The sequence below is a fragment of the Malaclemys terrapin genome, chromosome 2, assembly GCF_027887155.1.
Source record: "Malaclemys terrapin pileata isolate rMalTer1 chromosome 2, rMalTer1.hap1, whole genome shotgun sequence".
NCBI lineage: Eukaryota > Metazoa > Chordata > Testudines > Emydidae > Malaclemys > Malaclemys terrapin.
Window position 1 is genome coordinate 118,501,186 of NC_071506.1, and position 21,619 is coordinate 118,522,804.

At 43.4% G+C, this 21,619-nt stretch overlaps 1 protein-coding gene across 1 annotated transcript in view; it reads right to left on the reverse strand.

Moving 5' to 3' along the window:
- Nucleotides 1-4,150: 4,150 nt before the first annotated feature.
- The window catches only part of LOC128832020 (uncharacterized), a 33,290-nt gene continuing 15,821 nt past the window's right edge, over nt 4,151-21,619 (reverse strand). The window contains exons 2-3 of the mRNA XM_054019026.1: nt 16,847-16,955; nt 4,151-5,355 (exon numbers count right to left, since the gene is read on the reverse strand). Of these exons, the coding sequence (XP_053875001.1) occupies nt 4,268-4,951 (684 nt within the window). The 5' untranslated portion in view covers nt 4,952-5,355; nt 16,847-16,955 and the 3' untranslated portion in view covers nt 4,151-4,267. The remainder of the gene's footprint in view (nt 5,356-16,846; nt 16,956-21,619) is intronic.

Consider the following 21,619-nt stretch of genomic DNA (forward strand, 5'->3'; position numbering starts at 1 on the left):
TGACTGAGAATGAAATTGAAAAGTCTTTCACTCTTACCATTCCAGCACATTAGTTAACAAGACTTCAAACCATACATTTGCGCATTAGTAATGATTGTAGTAATGATCTCGTGCAAAGTTTCCCCTTTCAGTTCCGAGTATGGATGCACCTAATGCTCTAATCCATTTTTATGTCCTTCCTTTCTGTATCGGGGCAGTATTTATTCCTGGAACACTGGATGAGATGCTACAAGAATGCCAGCTTTACAACTAACTCACAATTTGCACAATTTTGGGATTTGAAAAAAAAGGCTATGCCCTCTGTACCTTACATTTTGACAGTTTAATTGCAGATGGAGTAAAAAGAACTAAGAAAAGAGCCACAAGTATCAGGTGGTTTATGGGGAGGATTTATCAGGAAAGATTAATTGCTCCTTCTTAGCCAAACTATACACATTTAGCTCTAAAGAGGCCACAGAAGAACAAGGAAAGAACAGAATCCTGGAAGTAAGAGAGGGATGTAAAAACTTTGTACAGGTATTTGACAGCTGTAAACACCAGAGGTCTGAGAGGAATTATTGAGGATGATATAAGTAGATACAAATGAAAGTAAAGGGATGTTATTAGCAAAGGAAAAATTTTGGCTCAGTATTAGAAAAAACTTCCTCTAGTTTGAGGACCTCGTAGTAGAACGTGGAATCTCCACAAGGAAGTGGCAAAGCCCCATTGTTTGGGACACTTACCATACATTCTCTGGGTCAATCTTTAGTAGCTTCTACTGTGGAAACAATCCTACATTGTCAGGGGGTGCTGCAGATGACAACGGGAGCCTTTCAGCTCCAGCCGCTAGGAATGGTCGTATCTGAGATGGCTTACATTCTTAGAGAAATCTTGTGCAGAATAAGATAAAGGAGCTGCACCACCAATTTACATGTTCTAATCCAGCCCAGATTAGCAGTGATCAGAAATTATTCTCTCCTAGTTCTTCAATGGTCCACATGACACAAGTCTAGTGGCCTTGGTCCAGTTGCCAGTGGGCATCCACATCACAAAAAACACCACCCGAAAACAGCCACTCCTGAGGGTTAGGCTGAGGGTTTAGTCATGAGGAGAACTTCCTTTTATCCCTGGCTCCGGAAGACTGAGGCACTTTAGCAGGGGAGTCTGGGAAAGACGGCACTTGCTTATGCCGTAACTGTGGCTTCCCGGGTTTGGAATCAGGACCTTTCAAGACCAATACATTCCATTAAAAATACCTCCCAGATGGTACTTTCAGTAACTTATACATGAGGTGGGTACAATAAATGACTTTCTTTTTTGTCACTGCTGGAAAATGTCACACCTGTTCTAGGGGAGGGATCCCTCTCTGACAGATCTTTTTTTCAATTGCCACTCTGCTCTTCATTTCCTTAACAGCACTGCCTTGTTCTTCACTGTGAAAACACATGGAATTTTGTCTTTAAGAACATCTTGAATCATACAAATTACAATTCATAAAAGCTTATTAAGTTCCATGTTTTCAGTATCAAATACTAGAAAGGGTTCAAATAACAGAAAGAGGCCAATCTTCTGAAGAGGACCAAGATTTGCCATTTGATCTTCCATGGTAAATGGCAATCAGGCCTTGTCTTGATTTTTCCTTCCCAGGATATAATTAACTGTCGTTAGGAGTTCTTCATATCCTGAAGTGGGAAAAGAGCACCGAAGCAGACTAGTGTGGCATCTTTCAGAAGGGGTTCAGGTACTGGCCTGGGGTTTAGAAGATCTGGCTTTAATTCCCAGCTCTGCTGCAGATTTTCTGTGTGATCCTGAATCTCTCTGTGCCTCAGTTCTCCATCTGTAAAATGGGGGTGACAATAATGTATCTCTTGTCTGTCTTGTCTGTTTAGATTGTAAACTCCTAGCAGTCAGGGAGTGTGTCTTACTATGTGTACATACATCACTTAGTACAGTGGGGCTCCAATCTCAGTTATAGATGCTACTGTAATACAAATAATAAATAGTAACCAATAACAGGCCAAACAACGAATCCTTGGTGAAACTCTATTGATGTCAATGGTTGCACTAGAGATGAATTTGGTCCAATCATTCTAATAATCAGTACAAGCCACAGAGAAGCATTATTTCCACTATTGCTGGAAACTTTCTCATCCATCACCATTGTGTTCAATGCTTTCTGCTTCACAGGTGCTTTCCTCTCTCTGCTGGTATCTTGAGAATGTACTTGTGGGTGGAAATTTTCACCCTCAAGCCACATATTGATTGCTAAATCTGGATTGGGGGGGGAGAGGGACACAGTAGAGTTTTTGGCTTTGGAAAGCTGAGCTCATGCTAAAAAAAAAAGTCAGATGTTAGGTTAAGTTTTGTGAAGTGTGTTATATATATATATAAAAATGTGGGTGACTAAATCCTCCAACCCCGTTTGAAAAAAATCCACTGGTGAAACCAGTGCTGACTGAATAAGATAAGAGTGACACTTCTGCAGAGTCTGTAATGGCCTGTGGACACCCTCTTCAACTTCCCAACCAGGACTTAAATAACTGAAGATGAAGCTAAACTCAGGGAATCTTTTCCAGTTTTTACACTGAGATCATTGCATGCTGGGGAAGGACTTCTGAAGGTTAGTGAGTGCTGTGTGAATAACTTGTGCAATTCATCAGTGTTTACTAAATATCATGCTTTGATACCTCATGATATGGTAACTCAGTGCTTTGAATACATGCACATGGCTTCCACAAATACCAGGGAAAGCAGTAGTCCTAAAGTGGCTTCTTGGGGTTTCTGGTCTGAGATGCTACTTGGCCTGCTAGCACCAGCTTCTTCTTTTCACAACATTGCTTTTGGAAAGTAGTGTTCTAAAGGAAAGAGTATTACATTTATTATTAAAGGATGTATCCTCCCAGTCTCTCTCTTTCTTAGGGACAGCGATGTCCATCTTGATGACCCCACTGACCCTCAGTTCCCCTCACTCGCCCCCTTATTTGACTGCCGTCCTGGATCAGCTCACTGCAGAGGTCACTCACTCAACCTTGGGTTAGCCTGCAAGATATGTACACACAACTAGGATGTTGACGTGTCTCATTTAACTCTTGTTCTCCCAACCTTTACTTTGTTAGCGCTTGTTATAATATGCCTAACTGCCTTTAGAGCAGGGGCCATGTCTTTATATGTCTTTACACAGTACCCAGCACAATGCAGCCATGACCTGGATTATGCCCCAGGCTGAATTACTTCTCTGCCCTGTTGCATGTTTGTCATCTGGCTGGACCACTGCCAGTCGCCTCCCATCACACAGATATCCCAGGCCTAAGGAGAACTCTCTGTGGCCTCCAGAGAAAGGATGTTGCTATGGATGCAACTGACTCTTTTCCTACATGGAAGGGGGAGAGTTGTATGCAAAGGGGTCCTGGTATGTCTTGGGGACACATTCAAGCCCACAGTTCCCTTTTTATTTCTGTTAGGTGATTTCAATAGTATTGTTATAATTTATTTCCATGGAATGTAGAGTACATTAGGAACTTTTCAAAGCACAAAAGACACAGGGCTTGTCTACATGATGCATGGTAAGCCGGGCTGTAAATCTACAGCATACTAGCTTGCCATGCACTATCTATCTGTATGACACACTGCGCCGACCCTTTCTACAATGGGATTCCCCTTTAAAGGGATGGGGTGCCCCAAGGCCAGCTGCTGCTTGTATAAATCTTGACAGCAGGCACATGAGGATGTTGCTTTTGTGAGGATGGCCCTGGCCTCGCTTTCATTTCCTGGGACTCGTGCAGCACCGAGAGGCTCTGTAGAGTTTGTGGGTGGGCTCTACAAGCCTGGACTGTGCCTTGGTTTGCCCCCACATCTCCCCGCTCCCGCTGCCCCCACAACTGAACATACTCAATATTTTAATAGTTTTTAAATCAAGACTAGGGGAGAGAGGAAGAAGAATGGTTGTGTTTGAGGGAGGTAATGTGTGTGACCATAGGCGTGCGCAGCACATTTCCTTAGGGTGTGCACCCAGGGAATTTATTTTTTTAAAGGCGAACATTTATTGAATACTCAATCATAAAGAACATTATTTTTATTCATCAAACAAACTAAAGAAACTAAAACTTAACTAAACTTAATTTTTTTTAAATTAACAAGTAAACTTTACTTAAAAAATACGAACAAAAAATGAGACACAAAATACCAATTTTTTGCTGTAGTGATAACAGGCGTATACAAAGATACAGTCAATTTTCATGATCTTTATCTTTAACCAGATAATGAGCTAACCCAAATTGACCAAAACAGATTAAGGTTTCTTCATCTTCCTGTCCTTGAGAATGAGACGTCGCTCACCAGGTGTTATGGACTTAATTACAATGATGTGATTGAGGAATTTAACTGACGAAGCCAATTCTTTTTCAATGTACAAAAGCATGAGTGGGTCGAGGCGCTGTTGGGACATTGTACTTTTTAGTTTGTTTTTTACATGTGCTAGTTTCGAAAAGGCTCTTTCACATGAACAGCTTGTAACAAGTAAGACTGCAAAGCATTGAATAGATTTGTAAAAGGCCTGGAACATGGAAGACCAATCCGATTCCTTTAGCCAATCAAGCCACTCTCTGGTGGTGTTTGTAGTGCTACCTTTAGGAACAGATCCGTCATAACCCTGAAGCAATCCGACTTCAGCTTCCAACTCATCCAAGGACACTTTAAATTTGTTGGCAATGATTCTCATATCGTCCCTGCCAATGTCTAAGCTCTGCAGTTTTCCCATTGCAGTCATAGTTTTACAAGTCTCCTGTTCAAATCGCTGGTCAATGCCGGTAATCACTGAGTCTAGGAGTGGGTAAAATGAAGTTATTCTCTCCTGCTCCTCTTTTGTATCAAAGTGATGCTGGGACTCAAATGCATCATCAATACGAGTGGACGTTTTTCTCTTCTTAACTGGGGGAATCGATATATCATTCTCTACACACATTTTCACAGTCATTGAAAATAGATTGAAAATATTCTGGGCCACTTCTCATCGCAGCCAAACAGTTATGCAAGCTTTTCACCCTTGTCATTGCAGTAAGTAAGTTGAGATCTGGAGCTTGAAGAGCCTTACTCACTTTTACCACCACCTGGAGAACAGGGTGCATCATGTGAAGGGCAAAGATGAACTTGAATGAATTTAGTTCATGGATAAGGCTTTTATTTTAGCGTCAGCAAGGTGAGTTGTTTCGATAATCTCTTGTAAAGCTTGTAAAATGATGGAGTAGTTTTGTTTTACAGCAGCCACTGTTTCTGCTCTGCATGCCCATCTTGTGTTTGACAATGACTTCAAAGTCTTCAACTGGGATCCTACTTCTTGTGAAATCTTCTCCATTACTGCATGTCACATAGGACTCCCCTCTATGAAGGCATAAAGAGTCTGAATAACACCAAAAAAATCAAAGATAGTTCTGTTTTGTTTACTTGAAGTGCATACATCTACTAGGACGAGGTTCAAACAATGCGCATAGCAGTGTGCATAGAGTATTTCACTGTTTCTTTCTTTACATTTCATTTGAACTCCCTCAATACATCCAGACATAGTAGATGCGCCATCAAAACAGACAGGCATCACTGATGACCAGTCAATTTTAAGAATGCCAAGGACGTCATTTAACTGGTCAAAAATAGACTAAGCAACAACTGTTAACAGTCTCTGAACACAAAATGTTCAACTGGACTACGTTTTTCATTGTCAAAATACCATACTACAATGGACATCTGTTCATGGTGTCCACAATCAGTAGTGTCGTTGGCAATTATTGAGACCATTTTTCCATTTAGTGAAGACACAATCTTTTGTTGCACAGCATTGTGCAAAACCACAATTAAATCATTTTGGATGCGATTACTCAGATAGGTAGCATTTCGAGGAGATTGTTGCACATGCTTTGCCATTACGGGATCATATTTTTGGAGCATATTGACAAGATTTAGAAATAAACCTTTCTCAAAACTGTCAGCTTTTTCATTGTGACCCCTGAATGGTCTCCCACCTTTCGCCAAACACAGAACAATGTCAATCAGTCGCTCCATTACACTTCGGTTATGGCACTGTTCTTCTTCTTGTTTAGACAGATAAACCTGCTTGCCCTCATCCAACAATACATCAATAGGTTTCCCTTCATTAAAACTTGACCATGAAGAACAGCTCAACACATGAGATTTTGACAGTTGGTGGGTTTTAAAACATTCATTAGCCCTATGCCAGTTTCTGAATCCCTTATCAATAAATGCTGGATCAGTGTGACCTTTGTTTGCTGCATCATTAGAGGAGAAGAAACGGCAGTAAAAGCAAAATGCTTCGTCCTTTGATGGGCTATATTCTAACCACCTATACTTTTCATATCAATTGGACTGAAAACTTTTGTTTATTTCCTATTTTACTTCTAATAAACATGCTCAATCTAGGCTGATAAGGACCTCTAGATAATCGAGACTGGCGTTCTAATCTATTTTTTGGACTATCACAGACCACGTCATCAGATGGAATGTTTGATGGCTTTGAATAGGAACTACACTGACCTGAACTAAGAGACAAAGTCTGTTTCTGTTGGTCATTACTCAGTTTATTGCACGCACTGAAACTGGTGGTGGCATTATCTTCATGTAAGTTCTTAACCGAGGAGTCCAAGGTATTTGCACTACTATCAGCACATTCATTATAAAGATTACAAACACTGTAGCCACCATGCTGGGCACGTCTGACACAGCTGCTTATATAGGTCAAAGAATTTTCTAGAATAGTAGTCGGAGGGGGAGGGGAGGACCAATGGTAATGCGGCGCCGCAGTGGTGGGGACACATGCTGCGAGCGAAAGCGGGCTTTCCATACATTTCTACAACATCTATATTACGCAATTCGGCGCTTATTGAAGAATACAACAATCCATACTTTAAAACTAAAAGAGCGTATTATGCGATTAAATTAAAGCGCAAAGCCACTTTTTTTTTTGGAGACATTAGGATGTGCCTGGGCACACCCGGAACACCCCGTATGCATGCCTATGTGTGTGACAAAGAAGAAGGAAACAGGGTTTCTTGTTCCTTATGTGTTTGATGACTAGAGCAATCTCAATCTCTACCGCCAGCAATAATAAAAAAGCTTTACCACAGGGAAAGAGCTGGAATCACCAAAACCAAGGAAGGGTCTTCAGCAAGACCCAGAACCAAGCCAAATAATATGAAGGAAACCAGAGAGTGAGTTGTAGGTATAGTTCATAGCTGTTCCACAAGCGAAGTCACTGGGAGGCCAACCAAGGGCCCTGATCCTGCAAGGCCTGAGTGCCTTCTGGGAGGTACCTTCAGTTCCTGTTGATGCCACTGGGAGGGGAAAGCACACATACCTTACAAGGAGTAGGCCCCAAGTGACTGAGCTAATGGAATGTCACTCTTTATTACACAGTGATCTATGTTTATTAAGACAATGTGGGTGACACAGATACCCTCATAATCATTCATTTTGTTGCTAAATCACTGACTTCAGGTAAAAGGCTATTTGATTCTGAAAGTCATCCGATGGGTTTAAGAAATCCTGGATTGCCATTAACTAAAGCAGCCACGTGACAGTGTGGGTAATTAATGTTCAAGACATCTTAACATACAGTAGAGAGTCTCTCACAAGTATAAGTGAAAACATGGATAGATACTTTCCTTAAATTAGTCATAATCCAGGCCAAAAGATTTTAGCCCAGAGTAATTTCTATTAAAGTAGCACTTGTATATTTACATTCCAACCCCCTTTCTTGGAAGCTAAGGTCTCATTCAAAAGGATCTTACATACGTAATTATTGGAATGGTACTCAATATTCCTAATTTGGAAGGATAGAGGGCTGAGTTGATCTTGGCAGGATTTGAACCTGTGGTTCCAGGGACTCTAATGTGAATGCTTTAACAGGGACCATCTTTTTGATCTGTGTTGTATATCACCTATCACAATAGAATTCTCAGTTATGACTGGGGCTTCTAGGTGCTACCACAATGCAAATGATAAAGAATAATATTTGGTCTACTGGTAAGGTGTGCCCGATTGCAAAACAAAAGACTGTGGCATTTCCCTGTCTCTGTCAACCACTTTGTGTGTGTGTGTGTGTGTGTGTGTGTGTGTGTGTGTGTGTGTGTGTGTGTGTGTGTGTGTGTCTATCTTTCTGCTGGGAGTCCTGCAGAAGTACTTCGCTCATAGTGAGTAGTACACTATGTTACTCTACGTACACTATGTAATGTTATAACAAAATAAAAGCACATTCAAACCAGCTCTGTTCAAGTTCCCCAAAACTGATGTTGAACATTGTGAGTCGTGGTGACTTCACAATGTGAGAGTCCTTCAATCATGCAACAATTCACCAAGGTTCATGGTGGATTCTCCATCCCTGCTAATTTTTAAATCAAGATTGGATGTTTTCCTAAGAGATCTGCTCTAGGAATTATTTTGGAGAAGTTCTGTGGCCTGTGCTACGCAGGAGGCCAGACTAGATGATCATGGTGGTCCCTTCTGGCCTTAAAAATCTATGAAGCTTTGCATCATACTGCACCCTGATGATGTCATCAGCCTAAAAAGCCCTCACACTGAAAGTCTGGGAGAAAGGATAAACTGCTTAAATTTCCTGCCCCCTGCACTCCATCCATGAAGTGTTGGCTCTGCTGGGCTGGCATCTCAGTATCTCTCTCACCTTGTCTGTTTTGGGTTTGCTCAGCCTTATAGCTAAGCCCTCATCCCCTTTACATTTGCCCAACACTACTCAACAGTGACCCTGTAAATCAGTTAGAGAGTGGTGTTGAGAAACACAGAAGAGAAAATTCCTTCATTTCATCAACACAGAGTGTGGCTAAAATGTGGTGCATGAAGTAGGAAACTGGGGACATCCTTAAAGGTCGTGCAGTGATGTGGAGGGTGCCCCCACAGCAATCATAACATGATGTTTCAGCCATGTGTAGTTCACCCATCTTGAAAAAGGAAGCATCTCAGTGATGAGAGAAAGCGAAGGGGACCACATGCATAATGAAACCATGCTATGAATAATGAAAGTACCATCTATGGTGCAGGTATCTCTTTCTGTCTGAAATCTGGGTATTTCATTTTTAGTTTATTTTTAATAAAGAAATTGCAAATTACATAATATATATATATATGCACAGTCTCATTAGGGCCTGGAGTAATTTTCCTAACTGTTCTGAAAACATCTCCAAGTGATGGTTTATGGCTGAAAATACAGCACACGTGAGCAACATCACGGTGGTTATAATGTTGTGTCACTGAAGCAACACTTTAGTTGTCAGCCTAAACTCCCAAATCCCTTACCAATCCCCCTGAACTCTCAAGGGGTAGGTGGAACAGTTTTGTCCTTACATAACTGTGACTTATATAATGAACAATGTTACGTATGTCTATATTGAATAGTTATAAAAAGGTTACAGCTGAACCTGTATGAGCAAGAAAAGAGTAAAAATACAAGTTGCTAGAGTACACTGTATTGGTCTCCTATACGGCCAAACCTCAGTCCCTCAGCACAACCTAAGTATATAGGCTACACACAGGAATGTTCAATGCAGCTCACAGCTGATCCATACAGGCAGGGCCAGATTAACTCTCCTCTGGGCCCGGGGCTATTCGATTTTGTGGGGCCCCTGTATACAAGTCTTTTTCCTAATTTAAAACAAAATGATCACAACTATGGCAACAAGGCTATTAACACTATACTAAACTTGTCTTTTTATTAACATAAAGCTGTCCTGTGGCAACATCTCAGTCTTAAAACACATAAAATATAGTTAAGTTAATTCAAAATAGCCTATTTCTTCCCTTAGAACAGCTGTTACATTAGTTTCTTTCTTTAATTTCTTTGGTGCAGGAGGGGCTCCAGACTAGGGCAGAGTGTTGGGGTGCAGGAGAGGGTGAGGCGTGCGGACTCTGGGAGGGAGTTTGGTGCAGGAGGGAATTCTTACCTGGGGCACGGGATTGGGGTGCAGGAGGGGATGTGAGGTGCAGGCTCCGGCCAGGAGGCGCTTACCACAGGCGGCTCCCAGCCGGCGGTGCAGCAGGGCTCAGGCAGGCTGCATGCTGTGACCCCATGCCCAGGGGTAGCCTGCCGGTCGCCGTGAGGACGGCAGGCAGGTGGCTTTTGGCGGCATGCCTGCAGGAGGTCCGCCGGTCCCACGGCTTCAGCGGCAATTTGGCAGCGGGAATGCCAAAGGCGCAGCACCAGCGGACCTCCCGCAGGCATGCCGCCAAACCCACATAAGCAGCAGACCGCCCGCAGGCGCACCGCTGAAAGCCGCCTGCCTGCCGTGCTTGGGCCGGCAAAAAACAGAGTGCCACCCATGCCCACGCCGCTCCTGGAAGCGGCCAGTTGCTGGCACATCTCTGCGCACCCCTAGGGAGAGGGAGACAGCGTGTTTCAGTGCACTGTCTGCGCCTGCAAGCGTCACCCCCTGCAGCTCCCATTGGCCGGTTCCCCCCACCGGGGGCTGCAGAGACGTGTCAGCAGCTGGCAGCTTCCGGGAGCGGTGGGGGGCCACGGCATGCAGGTAGCCTGCCTGAACCCTGCTGCACCAGGGCCCCCCTTAGCCTGGGGCCCTGGGCTGCAGTCCCTAAAGCCCCTGCATTAATCTCGCCCTGCATACAGGAGGTGAAGGCAGTAGAGTTTGTCACAGATCTGCTGGCCATGACCTTGCACTGTTGTGGATAAGGCCCTGCAGAGTCCATCTTTATTTTATATGGGGGAGGTAGACCTCTCCTGAATGCCTTCCCAGCATGCTGCCATCTTCTCTCTTACATGTCCTCCTTTTAAGCTCTGAATCATAGAATATCAGGGTTGGAAGGGACCTCAGGAGGTCATCTAGTCCAACCCCCTGCTCAAAGCAGGGCCAATCCCCAGCCAGATTTTTACCCCAGTTCCCTAAGTGGCCCCCTCAAGGATTGAACTCACAACCCTGGGTTTAGCAGGCCAAAGCTCAAACCACTGAGCTATCCATGCACAGTGCTTCTGTCTTAGTATTCCTGGAGGATGGATTAGGAAAAAAAGACATTGGAGTTTGCCCCTTAAGGGAGTTTATAGAGGTCACACTAGAACTATGGAGAATAATGCATGAGGTGAACATAAAACTATTATATATAATTGCAATAATGTGAACTGAGCCAGAGTTTGTTGACCCATTCCACTGAATTAACTTAGAAAATTCCATAGTGAGAAACCAGCTCATCCATGTTTCATTTGAGCATCTGCCCACCCTTTATATTACTTTTCTCATCGTCCTTAGATTTTTTTTTTATTTCCCTTTCACTTCTGTGCTTCCTTTGTGGGTTACAACTGCTTACCTGAGGCCAGTGAGAGCTGCTCAAGGAGTTCTACATAATGTTATAATGCAGGGATCGGCAACCTTTGGCCCACGGCCTGCCAGGGGAAATGGCGCGGGCCAAGGGATGTGCTGGCCGCCGCTTCCTCCAGCCCCCATTGGCCTGGAGTGGTGAACCGCGGCCAGTGGGAGCCACAATTGGCCAAACCTGCGGACACGGCAGGTAAACAAACCAGTCCAGCACTTACCCTGGCGGGCCACATGCCAAAGGTTGCCGATCCCCATTATAATGTATTTCTGGCTGATAAATGAATCTTCTGCCAAACATTTCTTTCCACACCATAAGTAATTGAGTTTGGGCCTTCACAACCACATGAGAAGTTGAGCAGTGAATGTGCTGATGGCCAGTTGTTTACGTGTAGCTTTGTTATATGCATTGTGTTATGCACGGGAACTTTTCATTGTTTTTCAATGCACATCACTTTATGTAATTGTAAATTTTCAGTCTACAAAATGGCGAGCGCCAGACCGTCAGCCTTGCTCTAGCCCCTCTCTGTGTTGGCTGTAAAGTGGGACAGCTGGGGAATTCCCCAGAAAGGGGAATCCCCAGTTGGGGCTGAGCTACCCCTTTCAAGAACCCACACCTGTGCCGAGTGCATGGGCAGAGCTCGCTGCTCTCTGGCATAATGGCCCTTAGAGAATTGTTACACACTGCCACAAGCCACCGACTGCTTATCTCTAAGGGAACAATGATGGCAGAAAACCATCCTTATAACTTGACCAGGTCCAAGAATCTAATGCCCTAAAATCCGAACCCACAACCATTAGATGGTTGAGTTTTATTTAAATTGGAGATTTCCAGTGACATTAATCCGCCTTGGTTTTAAATTTCAAATAAAAAAAAAGTGTGTGTAACAAGCATGTATACAGAATGAATAATATTAAGGGCCAAAATCTCAGGCCTTTACTCAAGCAAAGATTCCAAATTTTGCCTTAATCCTGCAGGATTTGTTCCTAAATGTTTACATAAATCATTATAACTAGTACAAGAGCAGTGAGGTGTATATTTTACTCTAACAAATTCTATAATAAAGATCTCCTCTACCCTCCACTGAGAAAACAATAGAAAAAACGTTATTGTTAAATGCCAGTAGTTTGCTCAAAGTTTTCAAAGACAATGCCACAGAATCAGATTCTGCTCTCAATTACACCAGTATTAATCTGAAGAAACTTCATTGAAATCAATTGTAACGGAGATTAGAATCTGGTTTAGAATCCTTCTGAAAAATCTAGATAGGGAAGGTTAGGCTTAGTGTCTTGATTGCTAATATTGCTGTTTTTAATACTGAAACTGTAGAGGAGATATATAAGTGATAAGTTAGAATTTGACCAGGATACTGAGGTTAACGACCTGTACTTCCCAAAAGTGTCAAGAGATCCTTAATACCTAGGACCTTTAATATGCTTTATCCAAATGCAGAAAGCACAGTGTTTCCAGTGCACTGTCTCAGAGGGAAGAGTGCTACTACCTACTCAATCCCCGTTGCTCCATCCTTTCAGTATCCTGGCTTTTTTCCTGGAGATCTCCTATCCAAATACTGGTGAGTCTCAAGTCACTTAGCAAACAATTAGTTTTAACTGTCAGTAGAACACATTGTATCATTTCCTTAAGTAAAGAGGAAGCATTTTCTGTCAGCTTGCATCAGCCATATCCTTTGCAGTGCATGCCAGTGAGTGGTGAGAGGTGATGGTGATGATAAAAGGGGCCCTGCACACTCTGGGGATCTCATAGGTCTAGATAAGGTAAATAGTGATTGAAAGGTCACTGAATGCTATTAGTTGATCTCCAACCACGGGAAATCACTTCTCCCAGCAACAAATATAGGCTTGGAACAAGGTGCTGTCTCTATCCATGGTGCTTATATGGCCCCCATTGTCTTAACACCTCACAATCCTTAATGCATTTAGCTCCACAGCTCTCCTGCAAGATAGAGAAATGCCTGTTCCTGTTTGTACAGTGTAGTGCATAAGAAGTGGGTCATAATAATCCTATAAATAGTTTGAACCCTTTAGTGGCTTCACTGGTTTGTCTGTTTTAGAAGCTAGCAGAACCAGGCCAGAGCAGCAGTGTCTGTATGCAGCTAAGCCTTGCATGCTGTATTTCTTCCTGATTACATTTGTTGTGTAATGAGCAAAAGATACAACACACAGTTTTGGCAAAATGAAACCCATGGATTAACTTCACATGGCTCTGTTACCCTCATACTCCACTTTATGTTTTGGGTTCATGTGCAAATGACAATTCAGTGAAATCTGAAGCATCGCCAGCCAACGCGTGAAAGGTTTGTCAGTTTCACTATGAAATGAAACTAGTCTAAATCAACTTCTTCATGGACTCTCCTCCCACCAATGGGTCATGGGACTCCCCCTTCTTGGAAAGTTTTCTTCTGTGGCTCATGGTCTCCACGATAGCCTCTCCTCTGATTCCCACCTGGCTCTTTTGAGGACCAAGGCAGCAAGCAAGCCTATTGTGTCCCCTCTGTCTGATGAAGGGTTTTCAGGAATACCAGAGTGGAAAACATTATTCTAAGAGATTCTTTCTCTTAATGAACCTTAACATGAAGCAGATTTGCCATGGTTTAGGTTTTGTTGCTTTGGCAGTCCCTCTCATGGGACAGATTATGCCTATGCAGGTGCATGGGAGAGTGGAAAGAGTGCATACCTTCATGGGGGCCAGCCTGTGGGAGGTGGGCTGCTCTGCAGTGCCCCCTTCAGGGCCATATGTGGGACTGCAGGAGATCCCTGCCTTAGTCTGCAAGGTTTGGCCACCTGCTTGGGGCAGGGTATTCTGTGCTGTAAGCTTGGCACCAGTCTCAAACAATCAAGTAACAAAATAGCAACTCAGGATTCAGCTGTCTGCGCCTTTAAACAAAGAGGAAAAAGCCCTTCTAAATGCAAGTGCTTGATTGCAACACTTAGGGCAAGGCACTGGCCTGGGTTCTGGGTTAGCCTTGAGGAGCTCCTCCTCTGTTCCAGTTTCACCCAGCTCTGCCCCGAGCAAAGGCGGCAAGCCTTCTTAAATGGCCTATTAGTTCCTGATTGGTCTGTATTTCCTCCTGACCTTTCTAGGCCTCTGGAGGACTATCCTGTTGGTCACCTGGTAGGCCTGATAGATCCTATCACACAGCCACAAACGCTCAGAGGAGCTTGGATGTACGGTTTTGGCTCAGGTCCATCACTAACTTTCGCACTCCCTGTTAAAATGCCAAAAATATTGAGTGACCCCTTACAAATGCCACAATCGACATTTCTTTCCTGGACTAAAACCTAGAGGTGGGTCAAGAGAAGATTCATCTGTCTAATGCTGAAGAAAATCTTGATTGTGCCTAACAGTTTGCTTATACCTGCTGATGAAAATTCTCTGAAACCAAAGGGATTCTGGCCTCTAAGCATGTGGCCTTACAGCACGGATGAATGACATGCTGTGTGAGGTGAACGGGCATGAACAGCGAAAAGGTAGAAGGGAAGAGTCAAAACTGTCAGGGTTTTTTGCTGTAGTGGTATCAGACATACAGCACCTGCAGCTTTCACTTGTGTTTCACCCACAGCCATTGCCTGTGACTGTTGTCCACTTAGGCAGAAATTATTTGAAGTCATGATATGACCCTGGTTAGCCATTTGACCTACAAACTACCCATGAGAACTAGCTGCAGTATTTACTGTTACGTATACTGGGATGCTGCCCAGCATTTTGCAATGTTATCCACTAAACAATGGTAAATGGACAGTGGACTGTAGCTGTGCCCAAACTTGAGTTACAAACCTGGGCCCAGATTTGTCAAAAGATTCATTGTTTGTGATTCTTTTGGTGAACTGGGGCAGGATTATACTTTGTTATGGGACCTGCACACAACGTGGCCATTTCCCTTGGTTTCAGCCTAGAGTCAGGTTGAACTTGATGGTTTCAGCAGAGAAATTTTTGTTGAGGTTTTGGGTTCATTCATATCTGAAGTGGAGTAAAACTCAAGGGAAATGAACAGATGGCAACTGAAATGGTTTGGCACAAGTCCCTGTGCATGGAAATTGCCAAATATTGCACAAGTCTAGCATGAAAGATAAAGTTCTCTCCCATTTTCACCACAGAACACTTACTCCATCAATTTGAATACCTTATTTTGTTTTACTGTTTACTTCTGGGCTTTATTAAACCAAGGAGAGATGGCCACGAGGTGAAAAGCTCAGATCTGAATCCCAGTTTTCCCAAATTACAGATTGGTTTGGCTCTGGGAGTTTGGTTTAGGTCCCTCTCCAAGGCCAGGTCTACACTACAAACGTATATCGGTATAATGGCGTCTCCTCTCAGGTGAAAAAGCCACACCCCTGAGTAACATAGTTATACCCACCTAACCCTGTGTAAACAATGTTTTGTCAGTGGGAGGGCTTCTCCCATCAACACAGCTACCACCTCTCAGGGAGGTGGATTAAGTATGCCAATGGGAGCAGCTCTCCAGTAAGCACAGTAGCATCTTCACAAAAGCGCTGCAGCACTGTATGTGAAGACAAGCCCTAATTGAGACTCATTTTATTGCTTTCTTTTTGGCTCATCCCCTTGGAATGCGAAGGAATCTAAATTTTGCTTCACCAGGCTGAAATATTTACTGTTCTGCTAAAACAATTTCCAATGTGGGAAATAAAACAGTTTAGTCCTGAACAATATCTAAGGCCAAGACTTCTTTTCCTGTTCTGTTTTCAGTCTACTTGGCTGATATGAGCTCCACTCTCCCTATGTTGATGGAACTCCCGTTACCAGATCTGAGTGAGGGTAAAGAATATTAGCATTCAGATGTGCCATTATTATTATTTGGTGAGCACTGCTGATGTAAAAGATGAAAATAAAGGCTGCCCCGAGGCTTAAAAGACAACACAGATAAGACAAGATATACTGAGGGAAGAGGAGGCTATTAACTTCGAATTTTTTTCTTTAGCAGTTTCATACTCTGCCCTCCTTAAATGTGTGTGGGGTGGCGCACACATTTGATCAGCCTGGCTTAATGTTTGTGGCCACGTGGAGCTAAGAGAAAAATGTTGCCCCAAGATGTAGCGTAGAGATAAGGCAGAAAGATGGGCTCCAAGCCACGAAGTTCAGAACCTGATCCAGTGACAGGTCTGGATACGAATTACAGAGTTTGGTGGTGCTGAGGTTAGGTCTGAAGTTTTGGTTTGGGCTCACCTCTAATAAAGAACAAAAGAAAGTTCCAGCAGGAATAATGAGGTGAACACGCTTAATGGCATGGTAAACTGCATCCATCAAATTCTAGCTGCAATATTCCCCCATCATAGAAATACAAAGATAAAACCATGAATTGCACTAATTCAGGGTAAACAAAAGATGTCACTGTCAGACACAGAAAAAAAAAGACAGATTGATTTAATAAACCATCACACTGAAACTGTTCACACTGATATGTCATCATGATACATTAACAATTATTTTTACTTTCTTTGTTTATACAATGGGAAATCACTGAAGATGCTTATGTGTGAAAAACCGTAAATCTTACTTGTGAAGCTCCTTGGTTTCTTTCAAGTGTTATAGTAATGCTTCCAAGTTCCTGTAAATGCCCCCACACTTAATACTCAGTCTGGAATGTGAAACCACTACTGTTGACCCTAAAAAAGATGCAGAGTGAATCACTACACAGACATGAAAGAAGAAGAATGCAGAGAATAGAAAGTACGTGAATTGTGAAGACAGAACGCAGGGGAGGTGGCAAGACAACAGGGGAAGTTTACAAGTGTACACAGTGCTAGACATCGAAGGGAAAAAAACAGTTGGGGAAATGATTTAAAAACCTCTGGCACAATGTGAGGCCTAATCCTCATGTTTTCTTAGACGTCAGTCAGAACTCCCATTGACTCCCATGGGGTCGGATCGGCTCGGATCTGTATTTTATGTTCAGGATCAGTGCTTTCCTCTTAAATTCTGAGCATCTTTAGAAAGCTATATCTATATCGCATGTTTAACCCCACTTCTATAGTCATTTCAAATGTCACGCTCTTCCCTTCAGTGCTGAGTCACCTTATCACAACATATCATGGGCCAATTTTTGAAGTCCTTACTCAGGACCGAATTCTGCTCTTACAGCTATCCGGGGGTAACTCTACCATGGTGTAAGGTTGTAAACTTCCCCTATTCTCTTGCCATCTCCCCTGTGTTCTGCCTTCATAAATTGCATACTTTCTGTTCTCCGCATTCTTCTTTAGCGGAGTTTCTATGAATTTGCAGCAGTTAGTGAAGCAGCATTTGGTTCTCAGATTTTACTCAGATAAAACGATTGACCTGGACCATCTCCCCAAGATCAGTACTTGGATGTCACCTCCCTTTTACCCCTCTCCTCCCACTTCTTCATTGGCATTTTCAGTTGACACCATAACCCCTGTCCATAGAGTTTTTGAAGGGTTCAGGAACTGTGTGAGAACCAGGTACAGTGAGGGGGTGGATTAGGGGAGGGGACTTATAGTCCCTCCACCAGCCCCTTGGGGAATCTGCTGAGAGGTTAACAGCCGGAGGCTGCATTTATTCTCTGTGAGTCCCCTCTGCTATGGGGAACTCCCCCTCTAGGGGGAAATCCAGGTTCAGCCACAGGTGGGGGAGTCCCTGGCGTTTGGAGCTGGGGGGGAAAGAGGGAATAGGGGGACCCTGAAGCTGCCACAGAAGAACAATGGCCTCTGTATAGATGATGTCTAGTGGATCCCCCTACATTTGCCTGGATCTCAGGGGATCTGCAGACTTGGGAGCTGATCCTGTTGCCTGTTCTGTGGCAGGGCAAACTGTCCCCAATGGGACAACTCAGAGTTTTCTTTCCCTCAGGCCCTTCCACAGGAAGAACAATCTGGCTTATGGAAACCAATGGAAATTTTGCCTGAGTAAGCAGTCTCAGGATCTTTTGGAGGGGATTTTTATCCATGTCTCTGTATAACAAATGGGCACAAGGTACATTTATAAGATATTAATCAGTTGCTGGTCAATATTTTCATTTTCTAATAACCTTAGAATGTGTGGCCGCAGGGCTGCTTCCTTTGACTAGACTGTAAACAAATACATTTCAAGCATCCCATCAGGGCGGGCGCTGGCAGTGCTGCTCAATGGTTAGAACCTGGCTGAGGGCACCAGCAACCAGAGCCAACGGCCAGATCAGAAACCAGAGCTGGAGTCAGGAAGGGAACGCTGGGCCTGAGCAAGACAAGAGTACGGCAGGGCAAGAGCGACTGGAGCTGCAAGCAGAAATGTGGAGCACTGTGGCCAATGATGAGCTGCTGCTGAGCTTAAAAGCAGGCTGGCTGGCCCTTCAGTCAATCGGGTGGGCTGGCTCCAACCACAACTCAGCCGAGCTCATTCATCAGCCTGGAGGCTAGCCTGGTTAGTTTTCAGGCTCAGCTGAAGGTGCTCAATCCTGGCACATCCTAACTGGCTAAAAAAATAGCCACACAACATTTCTTCAGTCATCCACCAACACACCTGCCCCAACTAGAAGTAATACAGTATTGCAGTGGGATGTATGTAGCCCTTACTCTTTTCTGTGTCCTGCATATTTAAATGTAAGGCATTCCCATTTCTGTCTGCTAAGGGGCACAGTTGTCAGAGCACTCAGCATGGAGAAGATCTTACTGAGTGAGTTGCATGCTCTGTCTTCTGGGAATTCTGTATTTGCTCTTTGCCTGCCTGCTGGCTTCCTCAGTCTAAAATAAGTCATCCAGACTGAAAGGATATGATTTACTCTTTGTGCATGGAAAATAGAATGGCCCTGGCTCTCATTTGTGCTGAGGCCTTTTACAATGCTTTGCCAGTGTACAGGAGACTTGAAATGGACATACATTACATTTGTATCCACGTTCTGGACGCTTCGTGTTGCCAGAGTTGTATAAAGGGGTATTACTGTGAATTTGAATGAGGCCCAAACTATATGATGTGGTAGTGGTTAGTTCTGTGGTTGCTTAAGAGTAATATGGATACCTTTAAACTTTCAAAATATTACTAGTCTTCTACATGAACATTTCAATGTGTGATTCTCCTGAGTATCAGGCCGTGTCTACACTACAGGTGCTACAGCTACATTGATGGAAGCGTTTTTTCTCTCACTGTAGTTAATCCACTTCTCCAAGAGGCGGTAGCTAGGTTGACAGAAGAATTCTTCTGTTGACTTAGCCACATCTACACTAGGGTCTCAGGGCATGAAATTTTTCACAGCCCTGAGCAAAGTAGCTAGCAAAGCATCTCAAAGAAAGTTACTAGTACTGCTAGCTGTGCAATATATAATTCTATTAGTATTATTAATAATTATTTATATTAACATAGCACTTAGGAGCCCCAGTCAAGGGTCCTGGACCCCATTGTGCTTGGTGCTGTACAACTATATAGCAAAAAGACAGCTCATGCCTGACAGACCTTACAATGGAAGTATAAGGCAAGAGACAACAAATGAATACAGACAGATGGGGAAGCACAAGGAAACATTGAGACAATATTGGTCAGCATGACAGGTCATGATTTCAACATACTGGAAACCTAATCCTTGTCAAGTTTTTATAGGAATTATGGCAAAGGAGAGTTTTAAGGAGGGATCTGAAGGAGGCTCATGCATGAGTTTTGCAGATATTTATGAGGGGCTCCTCCCAAGTGTGAGGGGCAGCCTGGGAGAAAACAAAGAGGCTTGTCTGAAAATTTAACAAGTGGGAGATGGAAGCTGGAGTCACAGACTGATAAGAACTGGGGATTGACATTTCAACAGTGAATGAGAGATTACAAGTAGGTGGGGGAGGGGAAGGGAGAGGGGCCAGGCAGTGAAGACAAGTGGCTTATTTTTCATGTGACCAAGAAGGGAGAGCCAGCAGAGGGATTCAAAGGAGGGGTGACCTGGGCAAAGCAACAGGGTAGGAAATGATCTTTGCAGCAGCATTCTGAATAGATATGAGTAGGGCAAGATTGCATTGGTCAAGGCTAGAAATAAGGATGTTGCCATAATTGAACCGTGAAATGCAGAGAGCCAGGATGAGCATTTTAGCTGTGTGGATGATAGGAAAAGCCAGAGATGTTCTACTGAAAGAATCTGCAAGATCTAGATGCAGCTTGGGTGTGAGGACCTAGAGAGAAATCTGAGACAAAGATAATGGTTGTGGACCTTAGTGACAGGCAGGATAGGGGTGTTGTCCACGGTGATCGAGAAAGAAGGTAGCAGGGAAGGTTTGGGGGGAATAATTAAGATCTGTGTTTTAGCCATGTTGAGCTTAAACTGAATGGTTAGACATCCATAAGGAGACACCAGAGGGACAGGCTAGAACTGGGTAGGAACCAGGGGAAAATCCATTATATTGATTTTTTTTCCATTCTGAAATGGAACAAAACCAAAAAACAAACTGAAAATTTCCCACAAAACAAACTTCCACAAAAATACTAGTTTCGGGTCAATTTCAACATCTTGTTTAGATAAAATTGAAGCATTCCATTTTGATTTCAACCTTTAACAATGTGGTTTATATAAAAACAATTAATTTTGTTTTGAATAGTCATTTCAAAAATAAACAATCAAAATGCTTTGTTCTGAAAATGTTGTCGGGGACATTTTAACATTTTCAAAATGCTTCACTTCAGGGTGGGGGGTTCTAAATGAAATGTCATTTAAAGAGACCCATTTTTCTGAATGTTCTGATTTTAAAATTGGCATTTTCCATCAAAAACCCAGTTTCAACCAAAAAACTTCCAACCAGCTTTAAGACAGGTGAAATTGTAATTTGGACAGAAGGAGACAGATAGATCTGACAGTCATCAGCATGGAGATAGTAGCTGAATTTGTGTTTGTGGATGAGAGTACCCAAAAGTAAGGTATACAGGGAGAAGGGAAGGGGATAAAGGACAGAGCCCAGAGCCCTGTGGAACCCCCACACAGAAAGTTGAAGGAAGAATGAAGAGTATCCTTCAAAGGACATGCTGAAGGAGCAATTTAAGAGGAGAGGACAGAGTTACAGAAGCCAAGGGAGGGCAAGATTTATAATATAATATATGGAGATATACCTATCTCATAGAGCTGGAAGGGACCCTGAAAGGTCATTGAGTCCAGCCCCGTCTTCACTAGCAGGACCAAGTACTAATTTTGCCCCAGATCCCTAGGTGGCCCCCTCAAGGATTGAGCTCACAACCCTGGGTTTAGCAGGCCAATGCTCAAACCACTGAGCTATCCCTCCTCCCACTTGAAGACCACGGCCAACTGTGTCAAGTGGATGGGTTAGAGGAGGAAAGTGGACGAGAAATTCTTGTGTCTGTGAAAGGGGACGAGGAG